This window comes from Mytilus trossulus, chromosome 4, assembly GCF_036588685.1.
Source record: "Mytilus trossulus isolate FHL-02 chromosome 4, PNRI_Mtr1.1.1.hap1, whole genome shotgun sequence".
In the NCBI taxonomy this organism is placed as follows: Eukaryota; Metazoa; Mollusca; class Bivalvia; order Mytilida; family Mytilidae; genus Mytilus; species Mytilus trossulus.
Window position 1 is genome coordinate 5,379,318 of NC_086376.1, and position 27,599 is coordinate 5,406,916.

The 27,599-nt window shown below is 34.2% G+C and overlaps 1 protein-coding gene across 2 annotated transcripts; it reads right to left on the reverse strand.

The window, feature by feature from the left end:
- Nucleotides 1-539: 539 nt before the first annotated feature.
- LOC134714534 (sacsin-like) lies at nucleotides 540-26,763 on the reverse strand. Of its 2 annotated transcripts, XM_063575854.1 has the most exons (9): nucleotides 26,653-26,763; nucleotides 21,371-21,531; nucleotides 18,151-18,270; nucleotides 17,493-17,640; nucleotides 15,780-16,922; nucleotides 14,849-15,262; nucleotides 3,533-14,446; nucleotides 1,855-2,143; nucleotides 540-1,275 (listed from the first exon to the last, which is right to left on the reverse strand). In XM_063575854.1, the coding sequence occupies exons 2-7, from the start codon at nucleotides 21,494-21,496 to the stop codon at nucleotides 3,930-3,932; spliced, it is 12,468 nt and encodes a 4,155-aa protein (XP_063431924.1). In that variant the 5' UTR covers nucleotides 21,497-21,531; nucleotides 26,653-26,763; the 3' UTR covers nucleotides 540-1,275; nucleotides 1,855-2,143; nucleotides 3,533-3,929. The 2 variants fall into 2 exon arrangements, with proteins under 2 accessions (XP_063431924.1, XP_063431926.1); XM_063575856.1 differs by lacking the exon at nucleotides 26,653-26,763 and having other exon boundaries at nucleotides 21,371-21,598.
- Nucleotides 26,764-27,599: the final 836 nt, after the last annotated feature.

Genomic DNA, 27,599 nt, shown 5'->3' on the forward strand with positions numbered 1-27,599 from the left:
CACAATATAGATGTAATATTATTAGTCAATATAATATAAATCAGAAATGAAAATGACAGTTACTTTTGTTACATGTAGGCAGCGAAAATAAACAGTTTAATATAAGAAATTGACGATAAATCCGTGACCTTCTTTTACATTTAGAAAAAGAATACAGAGTTTTCATCAACATTTATTTAGGCAATAGCTCTTCCGAGCACACAGTTTTTCAAAAGGATTTTTTTCCTCCAAAATGTTAATAATGAAATGTGCTAATAAACTAGTTTTCTTATCTATTTTAGTGATTTATTTGAGATTCATATTTACATGTATTGAAAAGCATGTGAAGAAGTGTAAATTGAAGATTGCATTTTTTTTGTATTATCATAGATACATGTGTAATGATATCTGTGAAAAAGTGGACCAGTAATGTATATAAATTTGTCAACTTCCTTCTTTGCCGCATTTGATGAATATATATTTACAATGAACATCCGACATTGAATATTAAATAAAATTAAATATTAAAGCAGAAGACGAATATATATACAGAGATATATAATAAATATATTTCTCTAATTCTATGGAAATTTATCCCTTTTCGAACCCATTGTATAAAAAAATTTAATCAACGTGTGGTTGCTGGTGATCTCAGAAGATCATTGGATGATTTTAAGGGTCATGACCTTTTTGGCTGACTGGATGAACCAAAATATGATAACAGGTGTTAATGAAATTGACAACTTCGTGCAATGTGAAAGGCACTCGAAGGGGATTTTCGGTAAACAAAAAAAGAAAATGTCTTTTTAATCATTAGAGAAACAGATTCTTACATAGTTACTCGTGGATTATCGGATTTATCCAATCTCGATAGTTAAATTATAAATTTTAAAGTACTCGCCGAGGCGGCTCGAACTTTAAAATTGATAATTTAACTATCTCGATTGGATAAATCCGATAATCCACTGGTATCAATGTAAGAATCTATATGTATATGCCTCTATTATTGTTGTTGTTACCAATTATGTAAATCAATTGTATCTGATTTTCTGCCTTTTATGGGCCCTGTAATTTGGGAAATAAAAATATTCTATTCTATTCTATTCTATTCTATACAGAGATATACAGTTATGTGCCCTATATACATTTTGTATAATTAAATACCGTTTCACATAGTGACCAAATAACAAAAACAAACGTGAACTTTCCTGTATTTGGATCATTTTGAACAATTATTCCGGGGCCGCTTTCATCTATTTTATCAGAGTTCCGTGCTATTCCGTTCCGAATCAGTATCTACAATCAAATTACAAGAAAGCTATAATAAATCACTGCACATTTCTCAAGTTAAAATTTATTAATTAAGTCATGCAAACAGGTACGTTCAAGCCTGTCAAGTGATACGCCAAACAAAATGGCGTTAGTAGAAAGAATATTAAATGATAAATAGTAAAATATATGTTCCAAAAAATATATTCATTTTGAAAAACGATAAAAATAGAAAACTCCAACTGATCGAGATATGAACGAAGGTTGAGATCCTCAAGTAGTTAGTTGAACCCGCCACATATGTATAAATATGTGCCATGTCGCGAGTTTGTCACGAGTTTCGTCAGAAATTGATTTTTATTCTATTTTTAAGAGAATTGTGGGTTGATGACACATATTTGATAATTTCTGTTTGATTTACTTGGGACGATGAAGCGCTTGGCATATTGTCTGTATAGTGATGACGACGTTCTATTGACCTTTACATGTCCTTTCGTCGTTTGTGTTGCTCGGTTGCTGTATCTATTACATGAAACACAATATCAATTTATTCCACAGTGACAAATTTTCAGCTCATAGGTATTAATTAAATGAATTCAATCATACCTCAGTTATATAAAGCTTTGTGTACGAACTCTACTATATCTGTGGTTAGCTGCAGTGCATGTTCAGCCATGGGTTTAGTATACAAATCAAGTGGAGTCATTGGATAGTTTGACCGTGATGGGTACATCATACTTTCTTGTTGGCCTAATAATGTTGTAAGCTGTGTTACATGTGTCTGTACCTCGCCATCAAAGTACCTTACGAGATTAAGAAGATTTCTTGTTCTTAAGATGTCCGTATTATTTGCATCCCTATTGTAATGAAGTGCTTTTAGAGCTTTTTCGGTAGCCTGTAATAAGAATGATTATTAATAATCAATTAATTCATCTTCTTCAATATAGCATGCAGTGTGTGTTCTTTTGATAATAAATACATTATAAAATGTCATGAATATAGAATCGTGAAAATGTATAAGTAGAATCATATTCAAAACAGTGTGGTCCTAAACATTGATTGACGACCTAAATTATCCCTTTGATTGGGACAGATTAGGTGAACGTTTGTCGGTAACGACTATTGCTCACTTCTTACTTTTTATAGAATTTAAACTGTGGGGTCACCAAAGGTTCTTAACGCCTTTAATAATAACATAATTCGAAGAATTATTCAGGAATAACCTTTATGTTTTGATTTATATTATTGATATAAATCAACACATCGTATTATTCCGGATTAGTTTTTCGAATTGCTTTATTTAGGTGTTGAGAACCTTTGGTGACCCCACAGATTCAGTGTCTTTAACAAGTACATAGTGAGCAGTGATTGTTACCGACAAACGTTCACCTAATCTGTCCTAGTCAATGGGATAATTTAGGTCGTCAATCAATGGCCAGGACCACACTGTTTTGAATATGATTCTATTATACATTTAAAACAAAGTACCTAATCCTTTTATCAAACAAGAATGTGTCCCAAGTACATCCGCACTATCATTTTCTATGTTCTGTTGACCGTGAATATGCGATAAAAACTCTAATTTGGCAATAAAATAAGAAAGATCATATCATAGGGTGTACTAAGTTTCAAGTTGATTGGACTTCAAGTTCATCAAAAACTACCTCGACCAGTAACTTTAACCTGAAGAGGGACAGATGAAAGAACGAACGGACGCAAAGACCAGAACATATAATGCCCACCAATGGGGCATAAAAATAATTGAGTGAATTTAAATATTCTCTTTAAACACAGTTGAAATAAAAAAAATTTATATTGTGCAATATTCGAAAATTCGAAGCGAAGATTCACACCAATAGCTCTTCATGACAAACATTCATAAATTTATTAAGTTTTCTCGTATGAATTGTTTTACATTTGTCATTGCGGGGCCCTTTGTAGCTGACTAAGCGATACGGGCTTTGCTCATATTTGAAGGCCATACACGATGACTATAATGCTAATTTCTGTGCCATTTGGTCTCTTGTGGAGATTTGTCCCATTGGAAATCATACCATATCTTTTTTTTTATATACAGAATAAAATTGTGATAATTTCATATTAAACAAAATTAAATGAAGATTATATAACGTTAATCACTACGAACATACGCCACTAAAACATGTATTATTTCCAAACACAGAAAGTCATGAAAATGATCGAACATTAATGAAGCGGTTTGCTCCAAACAGTATATGTCATACGCATGGAACCAATTATCTGTATATCAAATTACAAAACTTACTTGGTAACAGAGGAAGCAGACCCAGTTATATGCAAATTCCTGCTGTTCATCTAACATCATCTTAGAGGCTACACTGATGTCACCTTTAGCTTGTTTAAACCAAATCCTTGCTTCTTGTGGAGACGGAACCGTCTGTACTACGTGATGGTGGACTGGTTTTTGCGCAGAATTATATGAGCGTGATGCACTATTTTGTGCAAACATAGTAGATGATCCTGAACTAGAAGAACTAGTGAAGCTTGGCCTACAGCTAGGTTGCGTCACATATATTCGATGGGTGTTTTCTCTTTTTATCTGATGATCCCAGAAAATGAATTCCTCCTTACACGCACCAGAATGTGTCCCCCTTTCATTTACTATTGACTTTATGTAGATGAATATATCATTAGCCTGCTGGTCATTCTCTGTTTCTATCTGGGTGGTACTGCATGTACAATCTTTTGACAAGTTTTTTTCTTTCTTGCTCTGGCCTTAGCCAAGCTCGATCAATAAAGTCCTTTGTTTCTTTGTAAATAAGTTCATTGTCTTTTGACTGAACTTTTCTCTTAGGCACTGTATCAGCCGGAACAAGTTCGGACGATTTGGGCTTCCTCGTAAATTTGTATAATCGGTAACCAGGAAGGATTTCATATCTTCCGACATCAACCTCCACTCTATATGTTAGCTGGCTGATTGAAAATAATGAGTCATCAGTTTTATTTTGGACAATTTTATCTATTTTTGCATACACATATATTGAATCATCGCCATCAGCAGAGGCATCACAAACCAAAACAGCAACATAATCACCGACATCAAATTCGTAAAACCCGTTATCTAAGTTACAATGCATTTCATTTGGAACGCATATTCCTGGGTCAGGGAAAACTGAGTCTTTATATGGCATATCAAAGGATAAAATGCTTAAATTATCCAACATTTTTGATATTTTATCAACATTCTCATATTTTAAAAGTATTTTAAGAAGGTGTCCTTCATTCCAAGAATATCTATGATTCGTGCACTCATGAAGAGCTATATTAATGATATGACTGTTGTCTGTTAGCCATGATTCTAATGTTTCCTCGTCTGGTATTGCACAAAATAGTAGACATTTTTGTAGATCAAAGTAACAAGAGTTTTTACAACTTCCGACTATTTCTTGCTCATAATACAAGTCAAAATTAATTGTTTTTACAAGACATACACGTATCTTCTTTATATTCGTTAGAAGTTCGCTCACATCAGCAACTGTGATTTTTTTATCTAAAGTGTCCTTTGATCGAGAATGAACGATGATTCGTACACATCCCTGACTAAATTCTTGCGTCTTGAACAGTTTTGATAATTTCATTCCCTTTTCATTGTCTTGGTAATCCAGATTTTCATTCATTTTTTGTTTAATTATCTGCGACAGGATCTTAGGTCTTATATTTTCTGGCAATTGATTAAGACACCAAACAGGATCATCCACATATACTTCTAGTGCCTTTAAACCAATAAACAGGTTCTTTGAGAAATTGTCGTTTTTTATATACGCTTCAAGATCTTTGTTATCTGAGAATACGATATTGTTAGCATTAACCAGCTGGTTATTTCTTTTTGGTAAGTAAAACTTATCTACATTTTGAAGATCATCTCTGATATTGCCATTTGTTTTAACTACCTCTTTGAAAAGTCCAATAAGTGCTGTCTGAACTACCAGAAGGTCATTTTTATTTAATACGTTAGTACCCACTTCATTGTATAAATATTCTGACATTTTTACATAATGGTAAGAACTTTTTTTGGGTTTCATGCCAAGTTTTTCGAATACATCAAAGTAATTGCCAAACCGCAATGGAGCAGGAAGCAAGTATTGTTTGAATTCGTCGCCATCTAAATTCCGAACAATTCGTTCACAGGTAACAAACCGTCTTTGATTAGGTAAATATACAACTGGTTTGTATCTCAAACATCGAACAATTTCTTGGTCTCGGCTAACATTTTCTTTCATCCATCTGTAAAATACATCAATTACGTCTTCTATGGAATTCAAGTCTTTAGTTGGTATGTCTTCCCCATTCCCCTTTGTATGTAAATCATCGACAACATTTTGTATATGCTGGATCACTTTTTTATTTTCTGGTCTTAAAAGGCCAAGAGTCACTCGTAAATCATTTCTATATTTCCAAAAGGTAGAAAATGTTTTTGGCAGAATAGTACATGTACTCCAACAAAGATCAGTATGATCGTACATAACAGATCCGGACAAACATATCAATTTATTGGGCTTGTATGACTTAAAAATATTTTGCAGTGGTGCAGGAATTTCATGTGGTACAATAAACATGGTGTTTGATATCTGTCCAAGAAGACTATCAGTAATGTCTGATCTGGATAAAATATGGTCGACAACAATATTCGATTTTTGAATAATATCTTGAGTAACTTTAAATTTTCCTGTCTCTGCAATTGTTTTCGTAAATTCAATTACCATGTGCGCTGAAATTTCTTTTTCGATTCCCGTCCATTCTAGAAGTTTTTGCCATTCCTTCTTCCAAAATTCTTTGCAGGGAAATCTCAAAGCATCACACATTTCTCTCATTACATGATTAAATGGGCTACAGAAATAAGATGACAGCTGTAAATTGTCTTGAATATCTGGGACAAACGCAACATCTGCTAGCGTTTGTATTAACTGTCTTTGTTCTGGGTGCATTTTTCTAGAGAATGGCATTGCTAAAAGATTATCTCGAAGATACTCTAAATGTTCTATATGAAATTTTCGTGGTAGGTTATCAAAAGACCTTAACACAAAACGTGTGTAGGTATCACATATTTCTCTTGGTGAACATTGGAGTGAAATGTGCATCCCTTCTAAATTTCTATTTTTTCTCAAAAGAATGGTTCTTGACAGATGTGCCCAAAGCGCTATGCCACCCGTCGGCATTCCATCGGGTAAAACAAGTATTCTTATTCCATCGACAAGCGATACAAGATGTCCTGTAACTGTAACATGTAGCGGAAGTGACCTTATCCAAAGGATCACTTCATCGTCTACTGGCGTCCGCTCAAAGAGACAATCTGAAATATACTCAAGAACAGCATCCGCATCACCTGGCGAAACATAAGACAGTCTATTTTGGATGGTATCTTTGTGTAAATATAAGCATTGTGAAACTGCTTTTGCTTTCCGAAAATTTGGTACTCTGGTATATAAAAACTTGTTTACGATGTCTAATGTAGGAAGGCGAAGAATTTCCTCGACCACGTCTGCAAGATTCTTTCTAATCGCATCTGTATCATGTATATTCAACACATGTTGAAATAAACCTGTTGGGTAAAGGAAGTGTTCATATCTTGTTTCAATAGCAAGTGAACCTTTTCTGTTACCTCTGTTCTTTTCACTCATATACCTGCTCTCCACTGATTGTTTAATCTTACAGGGCAATAGACACCACGGCATGAGTTTGTCTAAACTACTTGTTTTACATTTCAGTTGCATTATTTCTTCGTCAATGAAATTCCAAAATCTTTCTATCCAATGCCGGTTAGGGAACGTTTTTGAGTTAGGATTCCATTCTACAATACGATTTAAAGTTCTGTAATTTTCGATGGACAACGTGTATGGCATCAAATCAGTTAAATCATCTAGACTGAAATGTTTGATGCCTCTAATAATACTTGGGAAACTATTGATTAAAATCTCATGAAGAAACATTGATGCTGATTCCGGAAATAAGTCGTAATAGTGCGTGCAGTAAATAGCATGCTCTTCATCAAATCTTTGAATAATATCGTCTTGCCTCAAACATAGTGGCAACCCCAAGATTTCATCATTAAATTCCTTGCATTTCAAACAGTATTTAAGGCAAATTTTCAAATTGTCAGTGGTATTGTAATTTGTATTATCAACTCGGCATTCTCTCTTTCCTCCTAAAACATCAACAGTTTTCAGAAACATAATCAAAAATGAAGGTGTAATTTCTTTTACATTCAAACCCGCTGTCAGCATACTTGTATACACAAATGATGGAGTATCAACAAGTCGAACACCAAGACATTTGCAAGTATTACTGAGTTTTTTCATTTCAGTATTCCTATCCACTTTACTAATCAATTTACTTATGTATTTTGGAAAAACAGATTCGAATTCTGGTAGCAAACAATTCCATACTGCCTGGTAAGCATCGTTGTATCCCCTTGGGGGTACAAATTCTATCAAAGTTGACGTTGTTCTTACTGGTTTCCACATTGCAAATAAGTTCACGTTTTCTTCAAATATTTGTTGATACACACATTTGACCAGGTATTTCACATAGTCGCATTTAGCGGTAGCAATATTAGGGAAAACGCTGTGGAAAATTGTCAGCTTGTTAGCGATTTCGTCTTGTGTCTGTGTTGGATCAGACAAATTTAATAGTGTGATCAGTTTTGATAAACCAGATACATAGCAATGAGCAACAATTTGATTTAATATCAGCAAATTCCAGTTAAGTTTGTAACAGTCATTAGGCTCATTCCACAGATTACGACGAGTCTCGTGATCCAGCACAAAGTGTCCATTAAAATGAACAGGAAGTCCCGTTTTATTAGGAAGAGGCAGAAAACAAAACGTTTTACCCTCTAATTTCACTAATTGTTCTTTATTATCAATTTGAAATGCCACTCCACCTCGCGGTAGCAGATTGAGGTCTTCATTTTTTATAGCTCTTACAATATCTGTGATTTTGAGATTTTCTCGCAATCCTAACTGTCTGACAATCAAAAATGTTTTGGTAGTTTTATTGCTGTCTTTAACTGTCATGCTGTACTGAATTTCAGATTTTGGTATTTCTTGGACTGAACGAGAGTTCCTCAGGATTTTGGCACTTTCACTTACTCTCAAATTAAATTGTTGATGATCTGATTTGTGTGAATTTATACCTTCAACCCAGTAAATTTCTTTTAATGAACCTTTTTCAATTTCAGAAACCTTTATTCGTTCGACGTGATTTAAAAACAAAAGTATTTCATTAAGCTCATTCATAAAGCTACGTAAAAGGGATCTGACCAACATTTCATCGGTTTCTTTTCTTGTTATCTTTGATCTCTTTGCAAATAATGATGTCCGTAAAGGAAGTCTGAATATTGTACCCTTTTCTTTTAGTAGAAGATTAGAGTGGTAACAATCAAACACATCAGAGTAGTCATCCCAAAGTTCTCCAAGATCAAAATATTCGATACCCGGAGCTGATTGCGTTGCCTCTGGTACATACTGACAGTTTGGGTCTAGAACACACAAAACCTGTCCAGATTTTACATCAGGACCCTTAGTTAGGAAAGATGGAACATCTGTAAGATGATACACAACGTTAAAACCGACACCGTACTGTCCTGTTTTTGTAGGGTCGTTTCGCTTACTACCTTTGCCTAAATTTTGTATCCCTTCCAAATCTTCCTCTGAGAAAGAACTATCATTATAGATAAGCAAAGAAGGTCCTTGCAATGGTTTCCAAGAGTCATCGAATACTTTGTCAGATGGGTGATGGTGAAAATCAACAACAATATGTACTTCGGAAGCTTTGGCATCATCCGCATTTTGTATTAATTCTTTCAGAAACCCAGAGTCAAAAGGATATCCATCCAATATACCTTTTATTCTAGTAGTCAACTCTTCTCTCTGACCAAATGACAATGACCGTGAACAAATCTTTATTTTTTTCTTTCTCATTGATATAATTCCTATTGATGATGCCAAGGCAGCGGATATAGTGTTGTGTGAAAACCTCATCGATTTTCTTGTTTTGACACCTGTTTCCTCGACACATAACAATTTTGTTGAAGTTAAAACTCCGTTTTCATCTGGGGCAAATATTCCTGAAAATGCCGTGTTGTCCTTTTTTTCGCGCTGCATAGCTTCCTCTAGTTGGTTCAATATACACACATACTGTCCAAGGTCTGCATTTGGAAGTGGTGTAGTTTTGTACTTATTCCGAAAATGCGCAAGTATTTTCATAACTGTCTCCGTGTCCGCATGTTTCTTTATTCCTAGTGAGTGTAGTAAATCATTTAATTTCCTCAGATTCGGTGCATGTTGAAGGCTGTATAAATGAGGGCGACAGTCTGCTGATAATTCAACAAAAACCTGTGAAGGGTATTGAAAAGAATCTTCAACATAGATGCAAGGAGATATTCGAAGTTCTTTAAATAATTGCAACTGTTTTGAGTGATGTGTCATTCCACGCTTTAGTAAGTCATTGAGATATGCGTAAATATCTGTGGTAATGGTATTCAATTGATCAGCAATACTCTCAGCAATGGTAATGTCCTGGCTTTCTTTAATTATGAGGTGCAGATTATCCATAACAGACTTCAGTTCCAATTGTTTTCGGGATTTGACACCGAGATTATCCATCAACCTAGGATTCAGGTCGCTAATAGTTTTCATCAAGACTTTGCGTATGGTACCAACTAGACAAAAACAATCTTCAAAACAAAGATTTTCAGGAAGTTGGAAGCATATTTCTAAATCCTCATGGTTGCAATCACGGTTTATTGATGTGTGTTCCACTTCTAGGTGACGACTGCTATCACCATCCCAGGAAAAAACCCATTGTTCAGGTCGTCCCATAACAGGTAAAAATCTCACTGATCTTAATTGAGATAAAAGCAAGTTACTACATCTTTGTCTTGTCAGATACTGTATCAGGTAAGAACATCTATCAACAGCACATACTGTACAAATGCACGACTTAATTGTGACGGAATTAGCTCTATCTATCACCATTTCTGGAGACAGTGTATCTTTGATTATTTGGAGGTCTTCTAATTGATTCAAAAGGTTATTCAATTGAGATGTTTTCAGAATAAAACATTCCTCGTCAGAGTCAAAAAGATTGCTCACGTTTCCTCTCCTGTCAACTATTTCGCCTGGGCATTTTAGTTTCCCGTTTGGTTCCGTTGGAATACATGGATATTCTTGCAATAAGGTTATTAAATTCTGGTCATTCCTTTGTAAAGCAAATATGATAACTTCGTCCCTTTGATCATTCCAGATATTATCTGCATAATTAGGCAGTATAACTGTTTTGTAGAATTGAAAGACATCAACTATTTTACTTTTGATATACTCAGAGCAACCAGCCTCTTCAAAGCAGCTTAAAATATTCCTTGGTAGCTCAATCAGAATTTGATCATACCATTTAAACTTATAACTTGCATCAATAGCTGTCTTTCCGAAGTCTGATTCGGTGATATCCGGATGCAAGAATATACAACTCTCAAGAGAAACACGTGTATGCTCTGTTCTGAATACTTTAGAATTCTTTTCGCATATACTCCTGTATACAGCAATTTGAAGCATTTCAATCAAGCTATTTTTTGAATTCCTTGCTATTGTATGTTGTGGCCAACGTTCAAAGTATTTCTCGTTTGTGGTAATACTTGTATTTTGAAGATCTTCGAGGAATTTTACATAGGCATTGCAGACAGCATCTTTCATCAATTCTTTATTCCAGCTATTTTCAAATGAAGATGATTTGTCGTCAGTTGAGTCAGAACAAAGACGCTGGCGGTCTCCAGTAACAGCAAAGAACCCGTTTATATGCACTGGTAAGTTTGTCTCTATTGGTAACGGAAGAAAACAGAAAACATGACTAGTTTTGTAAAATCCAACCGGAAGTGCATTCAAATTTATTGTATGTATTTCACCGTTCAACTCTTTAACTGGACATGCTATACTTGCAATCGCTAACACTCCTTTCAAACTATTATCCATTGTCATATCCCAACTGGTAGTTGTTCCTCTTTCCCAGGTTATCATCCATTTAGTATTATAACTATATCCCTTGAATCCAATGTCGTCTTCAGCACGGGAGAAAACGGATATATCAAATATTGCACTTAATAATGAGGGAACAGATAGTTTTTGCTTCAACTGTTTTTGAAGTTTTAATTTTGAAAAGGCTTTCAATACAGTTGTGATACTGTTTTCATCAATGATTTCTAAAGGTTTATCTATTGATTGTTTTAAATTTCGATCAAATCTTAGCACTAGTTTAGATTCTTTAGGACTTCTTCCGTCATCTTGAAGATAATATAGTTCAACAGACATCACATTTTGTGTGAAGAGGAGAAGATTACCTCCGGATTCGACAAACATATTCAAAAGTCGCATCATCTCGTGTCTATCATAAACCATGTGACTGATTTCACTTTGGTCACCCTGCGATTTAGTTCTCAACGGAAACCGAAATAAAGTTCCATCGTATGTCAGTTCTCTGCCGTGTTTAATTGTGAGATTGCAGTCAAAAACTCCTTCAAATGGTAAAAACTGGGTACGAATGGTTTGTAACATATGTCTGTTATTTGACATGTTGATTTTTATTCCAGGCTGTTTTTTCTTCATTAGAGCTAGTCCTAGATGTTTTGTATGAGGATCGAATATAACAATATTGTTTCCACTTATAAAACTTGGTACATCAGTTAGATTGTAAACTGAACAAAACCCTAAACCAAATCTCCCGATTTTAGCAGTATCTAGTTCTTTTGTTGCACCATTCAATTTTGTAATGTTTTCGAGGTCATCATTGGAAAATTGTGCATCGTTAAAAGACCATAATGCTGGACCCTGGCATTCTGCCATTCCTTTATCTATCAGCCGTTTGCGAGCGTTTTTGTTTTGACGTTCGTCATATAAGAAACAAACCTTGGTTGCACCAGCATCATCTGCGTTTTGTATAAGTTCCTTAAATACTGAAAACCCATCTTTGTATTCTTTTAACAGAGTTTTGAGTCTTGTTGTTAGTTGTTCGTGTTGTCCCCATTCTTCTAACCCTTCTGTATTCTGTAAGAGTCTGTCAGTAAGTGACGGCACGCCAAGTTTAGCTGCTGTGTCCATTGGTATATCATGATGTACATAATAAATATCGTCTCCGTCGTCATCAGCAGAATCTTTTAACCAATCTTCGTTGCAGTAATTGCATTTCGATGCAGGCTGCAAAACCAGTTTATTTGCTTTTTCTGTGTGTACTGGAAATAAGATAACATCTTGGTCTATTTCGTCTCCTTCTTTCAATACATTTAGGATCTTAACGACTAGTTGTAAGTCCTCTTTGGTATCTTTTTCGTTTACTTCATTAGTATCGTGTTTTTTCTTTATCAATCTAAGTACTTCGACACATAAATCTGATGGATTATCAGACTGGCAGAATTTTGTTTTTGTAAAAAATGTTTTGAATTTCTGATGTTGAAATTCTCCTGGTAAGGTATACAAGTATGGTTCAAAATTGATGACTGAATGCTCATTTTTTGAAAAATAAATCTCCTTTGATCGGACAAACTTTGAACCTACCCATATCCATTCTTTATCTTTGAATTCATCAAGCGCCTCTTTTGGATAACTGCCGTAATTATCTACTAGGAAGTGAAAAATGTCGCTTATTAATGGCAACAATTGCGGTTTGTTTATATCTTCATAGCTATCAACTATTGTCAGTAATTGTACAATGACATTTTTCACATCTGGTGTTTTGTTCCATAAACATTTTATAGATAAACTCACACATGCAGAACTGCTAACCAACGGTAATACACATCCCACTAGTTTCTGATATTTTTCATCCAACAAATCATTTGGTTTACAAAATACAAACTGTGGATCAAACCACTTTAATTCGGATGGGAATAAGCACGGTTTTTTAACTGGCTCAACAAAATGATAGTCACAGATGCCATCAGTCAAAAGCTCTGGACGAGATGACAAAAGCTCCATTATTTTCGATGACCTTGCAAAGTCGGTGTCATTACATCTACCATTTGTGCATTTATAATGTATTTCTTTGGTGCATCTGCTAATATGGTTCTCTGTTAAGTCATTGGCGGATTTGAGTCCTAATTTTCTTAAATATTTCAAATCAATATTTGTCTTCCTCAGATCTGGAAAGTCTGCTTCGACGAGTATAAGTTTTAAACCTTCGTCTTCTGGATCAAAATATTCACTTGCACATTTTCGCCTCCCCTCATGGTCATATACAAACCGAATATGTTTACACACTTTCAAAATTGATACATGTTGTTTATTTGGAAACCGTTTCAATTGCGTAAGGGCATAATGGAGAACATTCCTTTGATCAATTTCTGAATAACAACCGATGTCGTTTTCTAAATACTTTAAAATACTCATCACTGCACTGCTGAAATCAATTTCGTCCATCTCTAATGCAACAGCTAGATTATAATGTGAATTGTTACTTGCATCGATATTTTCAACAAAGTATTGTACTGGTAGATCTTCTGTGTGAACTATTAGCGCCAGGTCGTTTCTTGAAACAAAACGGCATGTGTGTCGCTCCGTAAATAGTTCCAGTGACGAAAGTATTTCCGGCACTCTGCAAGGTATCGATTCAATAACAGACATAAATGATACAAAATCATCTCTATCAGCTGTTGTGCATTCCTGATTAAACGTGTTAATAAGTTCATCCCGACAACTGCTCAAACTAACGGTCTCTAAAAGACGGCATACATTATCGACTGTCGGTTTGAAGACGTATTGGTCGATAGCTGGATGTTCTGAGATTTCTCCCCACAGCGCTGGAAGTATAACAATATCCAACAAACTGAGACATCTACATACACCATCTGGTAGCTCTGTAAAGTCCTTAGATGACTTGATGATAAACTGCTTCGATAACTTACATAGTATCGCTTCTTGTGTATCATCTAGCATCAAGGTATCACCACTCATGATTGGCACTATAAATAGATCTTTAAAAAAAACGAAGTCAAACTTTCGATCCTTCAGGAACTTCCAAACTTTTTTCAGCCATGTTTCGTTTGTTCTTATGTTGGTGGTTTTCCATACCAGTCTTTCTCGTATTGTTATTTCAATGTTTTTCTGTATGGTTGTTCCTAGTAGACCAGCTATTTCTTTGTCTGTTGACCTTGAGAACTCGTGCAACTGAAATAGACCTAAACAAAACATATTGATTATAACACTAAATATCCCAACAGATAAGAAGGAACCTGATTATAATTAGAATCCCTTCAATTTATTTAAATAAAAGTAAAATGATTTGTTGATCTTATACACAATTAACTGTTTAATATTTTGACCAAAAAATATTTTTGTTTCGTTTCCAATGCAAGAATAACCGTAAAAATATTTAACACGTTTGTTTAATGGTTCCAATAGAACAATCGTAAGAATCCGCAATAGCGGTGAAACAAAAAAAAAACATGGCATAACAGTTAAACAACCAGCACGGCATAACATTTTTCATCTGTGCTGATCATTTAATTCGTGATGCAATTTCAAATTGACCAATTTAAGATTTATAAAAAAAAATCAATATCTATAATTTGCATTCTTACCTTTTGTGCAAATATTTAGAAGATTTTCATATATTTCCTTTTCCAGATCTTGTTTGATGAATTTATCTTCGAGTCCAGGAAACAACTCAGTAGCATCCTGACTCACATACACTATGTCGTTGAAGTTATGGTCAAATTTAGTAAAACATCCATTGTGAAGAGGAAGTAACGGAACACCTTGTAGAACGCCCTGGTCTTCACAGGAAAGCAAAAACTGTAAAATGTTCATTTTGTCTAATTCTGGCAACCTGTTTAGGTATGATGGGTTCATTATAGCTGCTCCGGCAACCAATCTCCCTGTTATAGTCACAATCTCTATTCCCTTTTGTTTAATGGCAGCTACAATTTTCTCCTCGCTGTGAACTATGTTTTCGTTGTTTAGCAACAGAAAATCTAGAACAGTTCTTCTTATATCTATAATAAGAAGTTGTATTACGTTTAAAATAAGAGTTAAAGTTGTCTTTTTAATCCGTTGAGCTTTCTACATGTAGTTGAAAATTAATAGGCATTAAAACTTTCAAATTGACAGTAAACTCTTTCGCCACATATACATATTGATTTGTATTCAAAGGCTTTACTCTTTTAGATGATTCACTAAACGTCCATAAACACATTTCATGAAGTCCTGCAGTGTAGACGACAAACAATATTTGATGATAAAATGAATAAAGTGCAAAGCAAAGTTTATTCTATTGATGGTATCAGAGCCAAAATTTTCCTACATCTAACATATATGACTAGCCTTTTTTTTGCCTATGATTTAGGAAAACTGTTACAGAGGTAAAATTCTAAATCATAGCTTTAGTAAGTCAAGATGAAGATATTAAATTAAAACTTTAAAAGATACAAAGTTGCTGACTCCTGCTAGTTTCTGTTTGGATTCGAGTTTGCCTACCGCTTATAATGTCTGTTTTAATATGACTAAGCTTACCTGTGGAAGTGTCTGCTTCAAAATCATCGAATACAGCTTCTCCGATACAAATCCAACACCCTCCATTGTTTTCTGTGAACAAAAACTTGCTTTTAAAGAGTGAATCAAACAATGGCTCTAAAATATTCTTCCAGTGTTCTGTGATCTCTCGATAATCGGGTATAGTTCTTGTAACTATTGCAACCGAATCTGACGTCATGGTGTGCTTGATCAACTCTACTATAACGTTGTAGTACAGTTCCGCGAGGACTTCCGTTATCAGACAGTTATTCCATCTCAATGACTTGTCCTTGTAAGTTCCTTGTCTCATCTGATCTGCAGTAGGCCATTTAACATGTCGTCTATTCTGACTAAGAGCAAAGTAACCATTCACGTGCACCGGAAGTCCTGTCAAACTATTCTCTGTTAACGGCAATGGCATTAAACAAAACACGTGACCTCTGAACTGGTCCTCTTCCATAGGAATTGCAATACTAGTATATGGACTATAAGACAATGATTCGTCTAGAGAAAGGTTTCTCAACTCTTCAGACATATTGCCACCTTGCATAGAATGAAAAATTATCCATTCGTCTGTATGGATATTGCCGTCATCAATCGTTTCAATCGTCATTCTGTAGTTTAGGCGAAATGTTTCGTTTGCTAGCTTTTTACCATAGGTTTCTAGCTGGTTCATGACATGATTTCGTCCTTCTCTCACGTTTTGAACACACGATTCCGAAATGTTAACACTGTAGACTGGAGAATTAGTGTAGTCTTGGTCTCGTCTGTAAATCTCGTCTGTAAATCCCCAAAACAGGTCGATTCTTTCTAAACACTTAAGAAACAACAGTTCGACTGGAGCTTCAGCTTTAAATGCTTCAAATAAGTCCATCACTTTTATCTCATCATAGATGTTTTCTGAAAGTTCCGTTTTCTCTTCTCTCAATGGGAACCTAAACAATGTGCCTTGGAAACTCCCCTTTGCTATGGTCTCTGTGGAAAATCCAAACATACCTTCAAATGCTGCAAGGCAATCAGTTACATCCATTCTCTTGGATTTTCTCAATTTTTTTAATTTCATTGTCATGCAAACACGACCAGGACTTTCTTGGTGTGGATCTAAAATCAGTAACTTTTTTCCACTGATAATTAGTGGGTAATCTGAAATAAAATGTATTCTAGATTCTAAATGCGTCTGTCACACGATTATACAAAAAACTTATATAAACAGGATTATTGTTTTTACAGGAAGATGCTATCTCACAAAAACTACTAAAATTCAAAGCAAGATATGTTATCATTTCGATATAATCTACGATTTCGTTTGACCCTTAATGGATTCATTATATTATAATTAAACGAAAACATACAAATTTCCATTTAGGAAAAGGTCTAAATAACGGCTAATATAAAATTTTACAAATTATAACAACAAAACAATGTTAAACAACAAAACAATATCCATGTCCGCCTATATCGAAAATACGAGTCCACAAATATTTATTGTCAATGTGCGGTGTACCATCCATGTCTATAAACGGACAATTCCTTTCAGAGGACTGATACCGCAAATTGATTATAAGCATGTAGATCGTGGTGCAAATTGCATGAAAAAAGACAGCAAATTAAAAAACACCTCAAAATTACAATGATTGAATACATTTATAAATCAATATACGTATTAGAGTCCCCTTCCAATCCCACTTTCTAGTGTGCGTTTCATAATAATACCTGTTATATGAAATACAGATTTAAATCCTAGACCGAATCGTCCAACTTTAACTGGATCGAACTCCTTCACGCTACTATTGATCATTCGTATTCCCTGCCAATCGCTTTCTGTGAAAGTTGCATTGTTATAAATGCACAGCGCAGGACCCTGTAAAAACATCAGCAAATTATATTAATGTATGTCACCAGTTTAGTATAAGCTTACAAAAAAATGCTTAACTTAATTATCTGACCGAAGTATGTATGTATTCAATCATAATGGTTTATTGTATTTCCTTACGTCATAAACAAGTTTTTCGGTGGGTTTTTTGTTTTTTTATGATCTATTTCTTATTACAATATTACATACATCTCAATATAACTCAAGCAAGATTTTCAAACAATAAAAAATTCTTATATCATATACTACGGTTTTTTTAATGAAACCTCCACATGAAAATGTAATATGCGATGAAATGCACAAAATAAACTCATGCTGAATGCGCTATTATTTAATTAATTAGTGGTTAATACCTTAAATCATTGATAGAGAATACGATGAAATGGCCCAAGCATGGTGAATGCACTACAACCATTGACTATGATTTCGTACCTTTAAAATACATTTTACTTGAAATGACTTGTGTGGATTATACCTCAATGATTCATAAATTTATACCTTGAAATACTTCTTGAATCGTTGTTTCTTAGTGCTTGATATATCTTGGTTAATTTTTCGGTCGTCATACAAAACTTTCATTAATGAGGCCTCGGCATCTTCAGCATTCTGGATTATTTCCTGCATATAAAATTTTTGCACTTTAGCGGCTATGGCAACTATAGGTACCAAGGGCCAGTTGACCACCTGGTATCTATTAATACAATTGGAATTATACAAGACCCTTTACGTCGGCTCTATGTGGTCTACATAATATACACAAGGAGTGCAATCACTTGTCAACAATAAAATTTCGTTGACTTACATCAGATTCTCAGTCACTTTAAGTTTGATGTCAACTATCTCAATCAATAAAAACAATACTTCCTGGACACAAAACGAGATTCTCTAGATCAAAAGATGGAGTAATAATAAAAAGCTATTCAATAAAGATAATTAAAGCTTGCAGTGATCTTGACAAATTGGACTTAAAATATAAACTAAACTAAAAATGGTTGTCATTTTCAGACCAGAAAGAGCTGAAAGAAACAAGCATTGGTTTTTGAAAGTTATGTCCTTGGAAATCTATTTTCAAATCAAATTCATGATGTCTTCTCTAGTATCCCTGTTTAAATCCTTTTAAAATGTGATGTTCATGTAATTTGATCCCGAACATTTCAGATAAATACAACATTTTTCCCGCCAAAAGAGGTAGGGCCAATTTGTCTGGATTTTTTTTCACAGATGGGCCAATTTCAAAAAGTGCCGACGGAATAAAATTTACCATAAAAACAAAAAGTTAAAAGTCTTTTTTTACAATATCTCGATTTACATATATTATGATATGTGTGATCAATAGTTAATTTAAACCTCAAAAAGGATGAAAGTCCAATATGCGAAATTTCGGGTGTTTTTAGGTGGGAAAACAGGGAATCCCCCCACAGAAGGACATTTCAAACCAAAAAAAAAGTTATGTTTTTTATGACTGTTGTAATTCATACTACTTTCCCACAAAAAATGAAATTCGTTTGGTGTGTCCTTATAACTGTATCTTAAAAAACAACTTTTTAAAGAAAAAATTGTTACATCGCTAAATTGTAGCGATTTAGCTAATGTATGAACAAGGATCGCCGTGGCTCAATCAGTAGAGCACAGAACTACTAATGAATGATGGTTTTGAAGAAAGGGTAAGAATCGCGCTCAGAACAATTAAGTAACATTTTTTTGTGTTGTTATATTAAATTTTAATGTTTCCAGCATATTTTTTTCGGATGTTTGCTTAATTCATATCTAGTCATTCTGGTTCATTTTGACTATATAATTTACTAGTATATAATTTTTCATGTATTTTAAAGAAAAAAATAATGTATCGCTTATTGTGTACATTCCTATGACTGTCCATACTTTTGACTTGCTTTCTATTCATGTGTTTACATTTATAACATATATTCAAGGAACAACTGCCGTCATACTGATGTAGGTGCCTGTACATCACCAATAACACGAGAATTGATTTTATAGCAATGAAGCCCAAATGTTGCGGGTGTAATATACACATAACTTCAAATAGGGCCATTGTATTCAGGTCTCAAAACAACACAAACAATTTTTCGAAATCTTTTTTGAACATGGTATTATGTGTAACAAATGCAGTCAACAGTAAATTTGTCGTGTAATTACTAGCACTGAAATTTTTACCACTGTTCCTACACCGGTACCTAAGTCATCAGAAAATAAAACAACACAACAGAACAAATCAATTACACAACAAATCGTGATTCTAGGTAAAACATCAAAAAGCTGTTGCGTCTGTATCACGGCCGATTAGTTAAAATGCCAGAAAAGGCAATATAGCAAGTGTTAGTTACACAGGGTGATCTATGACCAACTGATGTAAGATATACATGTATTATCTTATCTAATCTTATAGACGATAAAACCTTAAAAGACCAGGACAAATACTGATATACATATATTCAGAATGATAAAAATATTATTTGGTTCCTTGACAAATTACGTGGTTTGGTATCTTGCATAAAGGATGTTAATGATAAAATAAAATTAATATTAAAAAATCAATAGTCTTGGTCTTGTTTTTATAGGAACACCTGTTCAGGACAAAAGATCCCGTCAGTATGATATTGTTCTATTTTATATCATTATGGTATATTTCTAGTATGAATTACAAAATACGTTAAACCACAAATGTCAAAACTATTCAATCGCGTAGTGGAATTAACTATTTGTGGATTCTTATAAGTTCTATATAACTTTTGGACTATTTCAAATCTCGGTCTATTTCTGAAATTTATTCTTACATACTTTTGAATTTTAACCCTGTATGCTAACATTGCCTATGTGAAATTTAAAAATTGATTGTATATAGATATAGGAAGATGTGGTGTGAGTGCCAATGTCAGACACAACTCTCCATCCAAATAACAATTTAAAAAAAAAGTAAACCATTATAGGTCAATGTGCGGCCTTAACACGGAGCCTTATGTACATTGAACGACAAATATATGTGACGTATAAAATTTTCTGACGTCCGACTCGCAAATCAATGAATGTGTTTGTAGATAGATGTTTTTGTGTTCTGTTTTAAAAGATGTTTTTGTGTTCTGTTTTCAAAGATGTTTTTGTGTTCTGTTTTAAAAGATGTTTTTGTATTCAGAAATCTGTTAAATTGTCCCTTTTAAAATTGTTACACGATGATGACTGCTGTACCCATATTTTGACTATTTTATTTATTATGTCTATTTAGTTAACGTATCATTGTAAATATAACGGAATTTGATGAGGCTGTCATCAAAGTGAGAGGGTTAGCGCTTAAAAAAACCAGGTTAAATCCACTATCTTCTACATTTGAAAATGTACCAAGTCAGAAATATGACAGTTTTTGTCCATTCTTTTTTGATGCGTTTAGTTATTTGATTTTGCCCTGTGATTATGGACTTTCCATATTGAGTTTCCCCTAAGTTCAGTATTTTTGGGATTTTACTTTTTTCAAGGTATGAAAAAAGATGTGACGTATTTTCATGTAATATAAATAGCATCTTTCGGGCTATTTTAAACATGATTAACCTATTTTATCGAATAATACCTCTTTCTAATTTTTTAATTTATGAATTTCTAATTCTTCATAATTTTGACGGATTATACATTTACTAAAGGGATATTAAAGCATTTTTTGTTTTCATTGTCATTAATTGAAAAATGAAAGCATTTTAATTGTATATACCTTTAAAATCTGTCCATCGTCTGGATATTCATCTAAGATTTTCTTCAGCTGATTTATCAGAGGAGGCTGTAACATCTCCGAATACTGAACTTCATCGTCTGACGAGTCGTCTGATTCATCCTCCATTTTGTTTTCAATCACTCTCAGTTAATCTCTCCAATCTGAAGATGTTTATAATATACTTAGTAGTAAACATAAAAACTTTTTACTTTGAAACTTCATGCACCTCTTTCAGGTGTTAGCTATAAGAAGTACAACCTTTGGTTATTTTCCCCCCACTGAGAATTCATTTTTTGTCCCGTAAAAAAGTTATAAATATAAATATATACTTTAAGTTTCCGGAAACGTAGTATTAAAACTTTGATAAACTATAGAGAAAACGCAATACGCCCTTTCAAAAGTTTTCCTGATGCTTTAATTGCTTGGTTGTTTGCTGTTAAAAGTATGGCTTTTGTATTGGTTGCGTAGGAAAATCAATACAATCGTGCATAGGACGCATAAAAATGGCGACACACTTTATTAGATTTATTATACTTCCTTCATTTTTTTGTCTCCAGACATGTGTGCTCCAAAACTTGATAGTAGGGGTAAACTTTATTTTTAATAAATGTAGTCGATTTATATCTTACATGTAGTCAAGTCTCAATGTTCCCATAGTGTTTATCTGTAGCAGTTTTTAAGATAATAGACTTTTATGGTTGTCCTTTGTTTATGTGTTACATATTTGTTTTTCGTTCATTTTTTATATAAATAAGGCTGTCAGTTTTCTCGTTTGAATTTTTTTACATTGCCTTATCGGGGCCTTTTATAGCTGACTAAGCGGTATGGGCTTTGCTCATTGTTGAAGGCCGTACAATGACCTTTAATTGTTAATGCCTGTGTCATTTTGGTCACTTGTGGACAGTTGTCTCATTGGCAATCATACCACATCCTCTTTTTTATATTTAACCCCTTTGCTCATTTTTTAACAATATCGCCCATGTTGCTTAAGCTCCAGTCCCACTAGACCACGATCGCACTACGCTCACCGCGATCTAAAATAAATTCAGATCGTGGTGAGGTCGCGGTACGAGTGGCATGAAAATGTAAATTTCCGTTGCTTTCACGATGCTACTACGTCCTCATAACGCTTCTACAACGGCCCGCTACGAGTATACCACGTTCTCATCACGCTTATTCTGCGACCTGACTATGCTTATCAAGATCTTTCTACGCTTATCACGTTCTCACTACGACCATACCACGAGTTATCCGATTGCAAAACGATCTTGTCACGCTTCTACTACGATTATAGCACGTTCTTACCACGATTATACTACGTTTATACGCGATCTTACTACGTTCTCATCAAAAAAGTCAACATCGTGTTCCATATCAATACAGTTCCTTTCCTTCTTTATTTCTAATTTTTTGAAATACGTAGATTTCGCGGAAACAATACAGTCATGCCCTTACAATCTACTAGAACACGTTGGCTTGGTGGTAGGGGTTGATGTAGAGCCCATGTAGAGGCAAAGAGAGCTCTGACAGTAACGAATCATGATCGAGCAGAGATTTCGGACAGACCAATCCAACCTAAATTACAACCTTTTGCTTGTCTATAAAGCTCCATTGACGATATTTTAGTGAATGATATTAAACCGAGATCACACAGATGTTTCAATAGATATAGGCAGTTGTTGTATGCTTGCCAATGAGACAACTTGCCATCCAAGAAACAATTTATAAAAGTAAACCATTATAGGCGAAGGTACGGCCTTCAACACGTAGCCTTGGCTCACACCGAACAGCAAACAATAAAGGGCCCAAACATTACTATTGTAAAACCATTCAAACGGGAAAACCAACAGTCTTATCTATATAAAAACGAGAAGCATGGTTGAGGCGTCAGAGATGGACAAAACTTAAGTTTAATTACATACAAACAAACAAAACCTGGAGTGATTTAATATATTTTACGTGAAAATGACAATTAGAATGATGGTCGTAGTATGAAAGTAGTAAGGGCGTAAGAAGAGCGTGATGAGGACGGCAAGGACGTGCTAGAATCGTATCATGGTCTTGAACAGCGTGGTGTAAATGTCGTAAAGCGCAGTTGGGTCGTGGTGAGAACGTGGCAGTCGTTGTGAGGTCGTAATATTACGACCTTACAACGACTACATTATTTAACGTCGCTGTGAGATCGTAGCGCAGTCTCTCCGAATAGAATCAGGCTTTCGCTACGCTCTTTCTACGATGGTTCAGCGAACTTTGCGATCTTACTACGACCTTTGTGCGCTCTCATTACGCTTCTACTACTACCTGATTTCGCCACAACAGCACCACGATTGTTTTGAACATGTTCACAGTTGGCTACACTCATCACGATCTTGAAGACCTGGGATTTTTATTTTGTTCATAATTTTGTTTTCAGAACCTTCCTCCGATAATTTTTTTTTCCTATAATGTGGAACAGAAACACATTTTTTTTCTTTCAAAACCATAAAAATTTACATAAAACTCATTTTAATTTTTTAATTGATGTAAAATGTAAAGTGCATGGCTCTGCCAATATATCCTGGCATTGGCTGTTGCCTCTGTTGTTTTTAGCCCACTTTCTACATTATGATATTCTCTGAGTCCGTTCTACAGGTACCAAAGTCCTTGAATTTTAATACTGCAATAAGTGGCCACCATTGCCATATTTAATGGCAAAGAGTGAGTATCTCCAAATTATAAACGTCCACTGTTTCCAACTACGATAATTGACATTCCATTGAAAAAAGAAGTATGTGTCAAACACAGTCAGGGCTGCTTTAAAAGAATGCTTATGATACCATACCTATCCCTGTTGTAAAAGGACCATTTCATGCTTATAATAGTTGCAGTTTTAAGTATGTCTTTCTGTAGTAGCATACATACGGGATTTGGAATGCTTTTAAATATTTCTGGATCAAACACTATTACAGGAAAATACAAAAAGTAATAATAGAAATCTTAGCGTAATCTGTAGACTGGACAGATGTTTCTGCTGTTAAAAATCTCAACTGTTGTTATAATCACTTTTCCAAAATTCAGCAGTGCAAATTTTTTTTTCAAGCAGGTGACAGCATAATTTTTTTTTCAGCTACAGTGCAAAACATAATTTTTTTTCTTTCAGCTAGGCCATCAAAATATTTTTTTCAAAAAAATCCCAGCCACCCTCCACCCCCCCCCCCCCCCCAGATAAGGAAATGATTGTTGCCTTAAAGGAGATGTGGGATGATTACCAATACAGAGACCAAAGAGCATGGGCGTAAGCAACTACAGGTCACTCTATACTCGGCCTTGAATAATGCGCACAAACATACCATTTAGTTTTAAAGCGATATGCTTATAATACTGTTGGTTTTGACAACCGTGCAAAATATTCTATGATATAGTATTGGTTTTTTTTATTGATTATTTGCTCTATCAAAAATTTATACTATCGTTTTAAAAACTGGCACACATTTAATTGAGATTCATATTTTAAAACATGCTAAATTATATATAATAGGCTTACCTAATAATTGATCGAACAAAACAATATCATAAATCTATTGGGCGCAACGATATGTGTCATTTATATACTATCTATCTGTGTGTTGGTCCATGTAACCAATAGTTACTGGTATACAAGTTACACCAAATGTTCCAATTCAAATGTTGAATTTATATTTTATAAAATTATGTTTTACAAGAAATCGTTAATTTAACTTTTACTTTCGACACAATGAAATAGGTCAAACGGTTACAAGTGATATTCTAACCGCGTTATAAAAATAATTTTATATTTTTTTTTCAAAAACGATTTGCCTTTATGTAAACCAAAATGTTTGTCCCTTCGTTAGTGTTTTGCGGTACCGCCCGCAGTAACAGACTTATGGTACTAATAGCCTTAATTAGTTACATACATGTAGTTTCTGTAGTCTCTTTATTGTGGTTATAAGGTTGACGTAGGATTTTTTATCAAGGCTAGGGGTCCTTTTTTTTAAAATGTGTTAAAGCCCAAGATAAAGCCTACGAGGAAAGGCATTACTCGGCAAACGAATGCTTTATTTTAGTAAGGCCTAGTTAGTCAAGTGGTTTAAGACGCTATACACAGTACAGGTAGTGATGCCATGGTGTTACAGTAGAGTAGGAAAGGTTCAAGTCCTGCTGAGAGAGGAACAGCAAAAGCAAATTTACAGATCTAACATTTATAGCTGAATTTAAGATTAATTATATTAATGATTAAATTCATATACATTAACATCATTTGACTTTTTTTCAAATAGGGGTATCTCTCGACACTGCTTTGGAACTCAATCTATGACTTTCGTTTTATATATTTATTACATATTGTGGTATGATGTAAATCAGATTATTGTGACCTCCTCTATCATTTGTCATTTATCCAGTTACAACTCTTCTCTTTTTTAAGCTACATTTTTGTACCAAGTGTGTGCGTGTCTTATACGTGTGTCTACTCAAAAGGAATAAATCCCTTCTGAAACCTAGTGTCAGTTGCATCGGATTTTCAAATTCCACATTATTATGAATGCATATATAGTAAAATCTACCATTCATGAATAAATATTTAATTTTCTTTATGTGAAAAAATAACCTTTTAACATCATTCTTTATTTATAGTCTATGTCTTCGAACATAATCGATGCCGTGGGTTTAGCGCCAAGTGGCATTTGATTTGCGCAGAACAAATCTTTCATTGGCACCACAAACTATCATTATATTCATTTGTTCCAAAATAAAACATTACATTTGCGCCAATTATACAGGTAAATAGTATGAGACATATAAAGAAAAGAGACTGACCGTATTCCAGACTTGACCCAAGAAAATAAAACTAAGGAATTAAAGGAAAGTTAGTCAATACAAAATCAGATGTTTGGTACACTCTTGAATTTTCCGATTGTTTTTACAATTTATATTGAATAAGTTATTTGCGTTATGTTAGCCAATGAGACACACACAAAGTGCAGACGCATATCAACCAGAGACCAAAGAACGTAGATGTTAACAACTCAAGATCATCCTGTAGCCTTTAACAATGAGCAAAAGTACATACTGTATAGAGAGCTACAGGATACATATGGTTAAGATGATGGTTACTGACGACCGTGTTGTCATTTATATATATACAAAATATAAATATTTGTTTTGTCTTTGTTGCTTAGTTGCTGTGTCGTAAATATGTGTTGTTTAACTGCCTTTCAAAAGATAACACACATTGTATACTAGATTTATATCTTAAAACATGCGAAATGATTTATTAATCTTACCTAACATATAAACGGTACTCTTGAGTATGTCAATATCTATTATGAGGAAGGAAACGTGTCTGAGTTGTTACCAGTACATGTAGTTACAAGGACAAGATGCAGTACATGCACTTATCGGGGATATATTGAGTCATTTCCTGTAATTATATTTACAGGAAATTCAACTTGTACTTTTTTCGAAACAATAACATAGGCCAACATTTGTATAAGTAAATCATGGCAACTACATGTATGATATTTTAAACGCTTTAGTTAGTAACATCTGACTTTGAATTAATTGTTTTCGATAAAATTGGGGCCGATTGGCGCTATTTGCACCTACTGATTTCTCTTTCAGATACAGTTTGCCTTTTTGTATACCAAAATTCGGTAACTTTGTTTCATATAAGAGGGACCTCCGGGCACTGGTCTGTAACCAACTTCTCATACATCAGTCTATTGTTCTGACAGTAGTATATTAGTAGATTATTTTTTAAGAATCTATTGTCAACCGAATTATCTATTATAATTATTCTAACTTTCAACTTCCAACTTTTTTCCTTTCAAAAAAAAGGTACCACTTTCGAATTTCCGAGTATTTTCTTCAATAATGATATAACTCCACAACGACGGCTTATACATGTATGCAATCTTTACGTGAGGGTACCCAAATAGAACCTATATAAACAGGTTGATCACTTACTATAAATTAGAAGATGGGGCATGAGTGCTAATTTGTCAACTATCCTACAAGTCACAATATGAAAAAGGCACTGGCTACGGTTACATGGAAATGTAACAATAATAAAAATATTATTGTTACATTGGAGACTAATTGCCGGAATGCAAAGTTGGGTAAGGAACCGATTAATTACGAATGTAACAATAATTATTGAGGCTACCGTTACATTACGTTATTGTTACATGAAAACTTTACAGCAAGTCAGCAATGTACGCTAGATTTATTA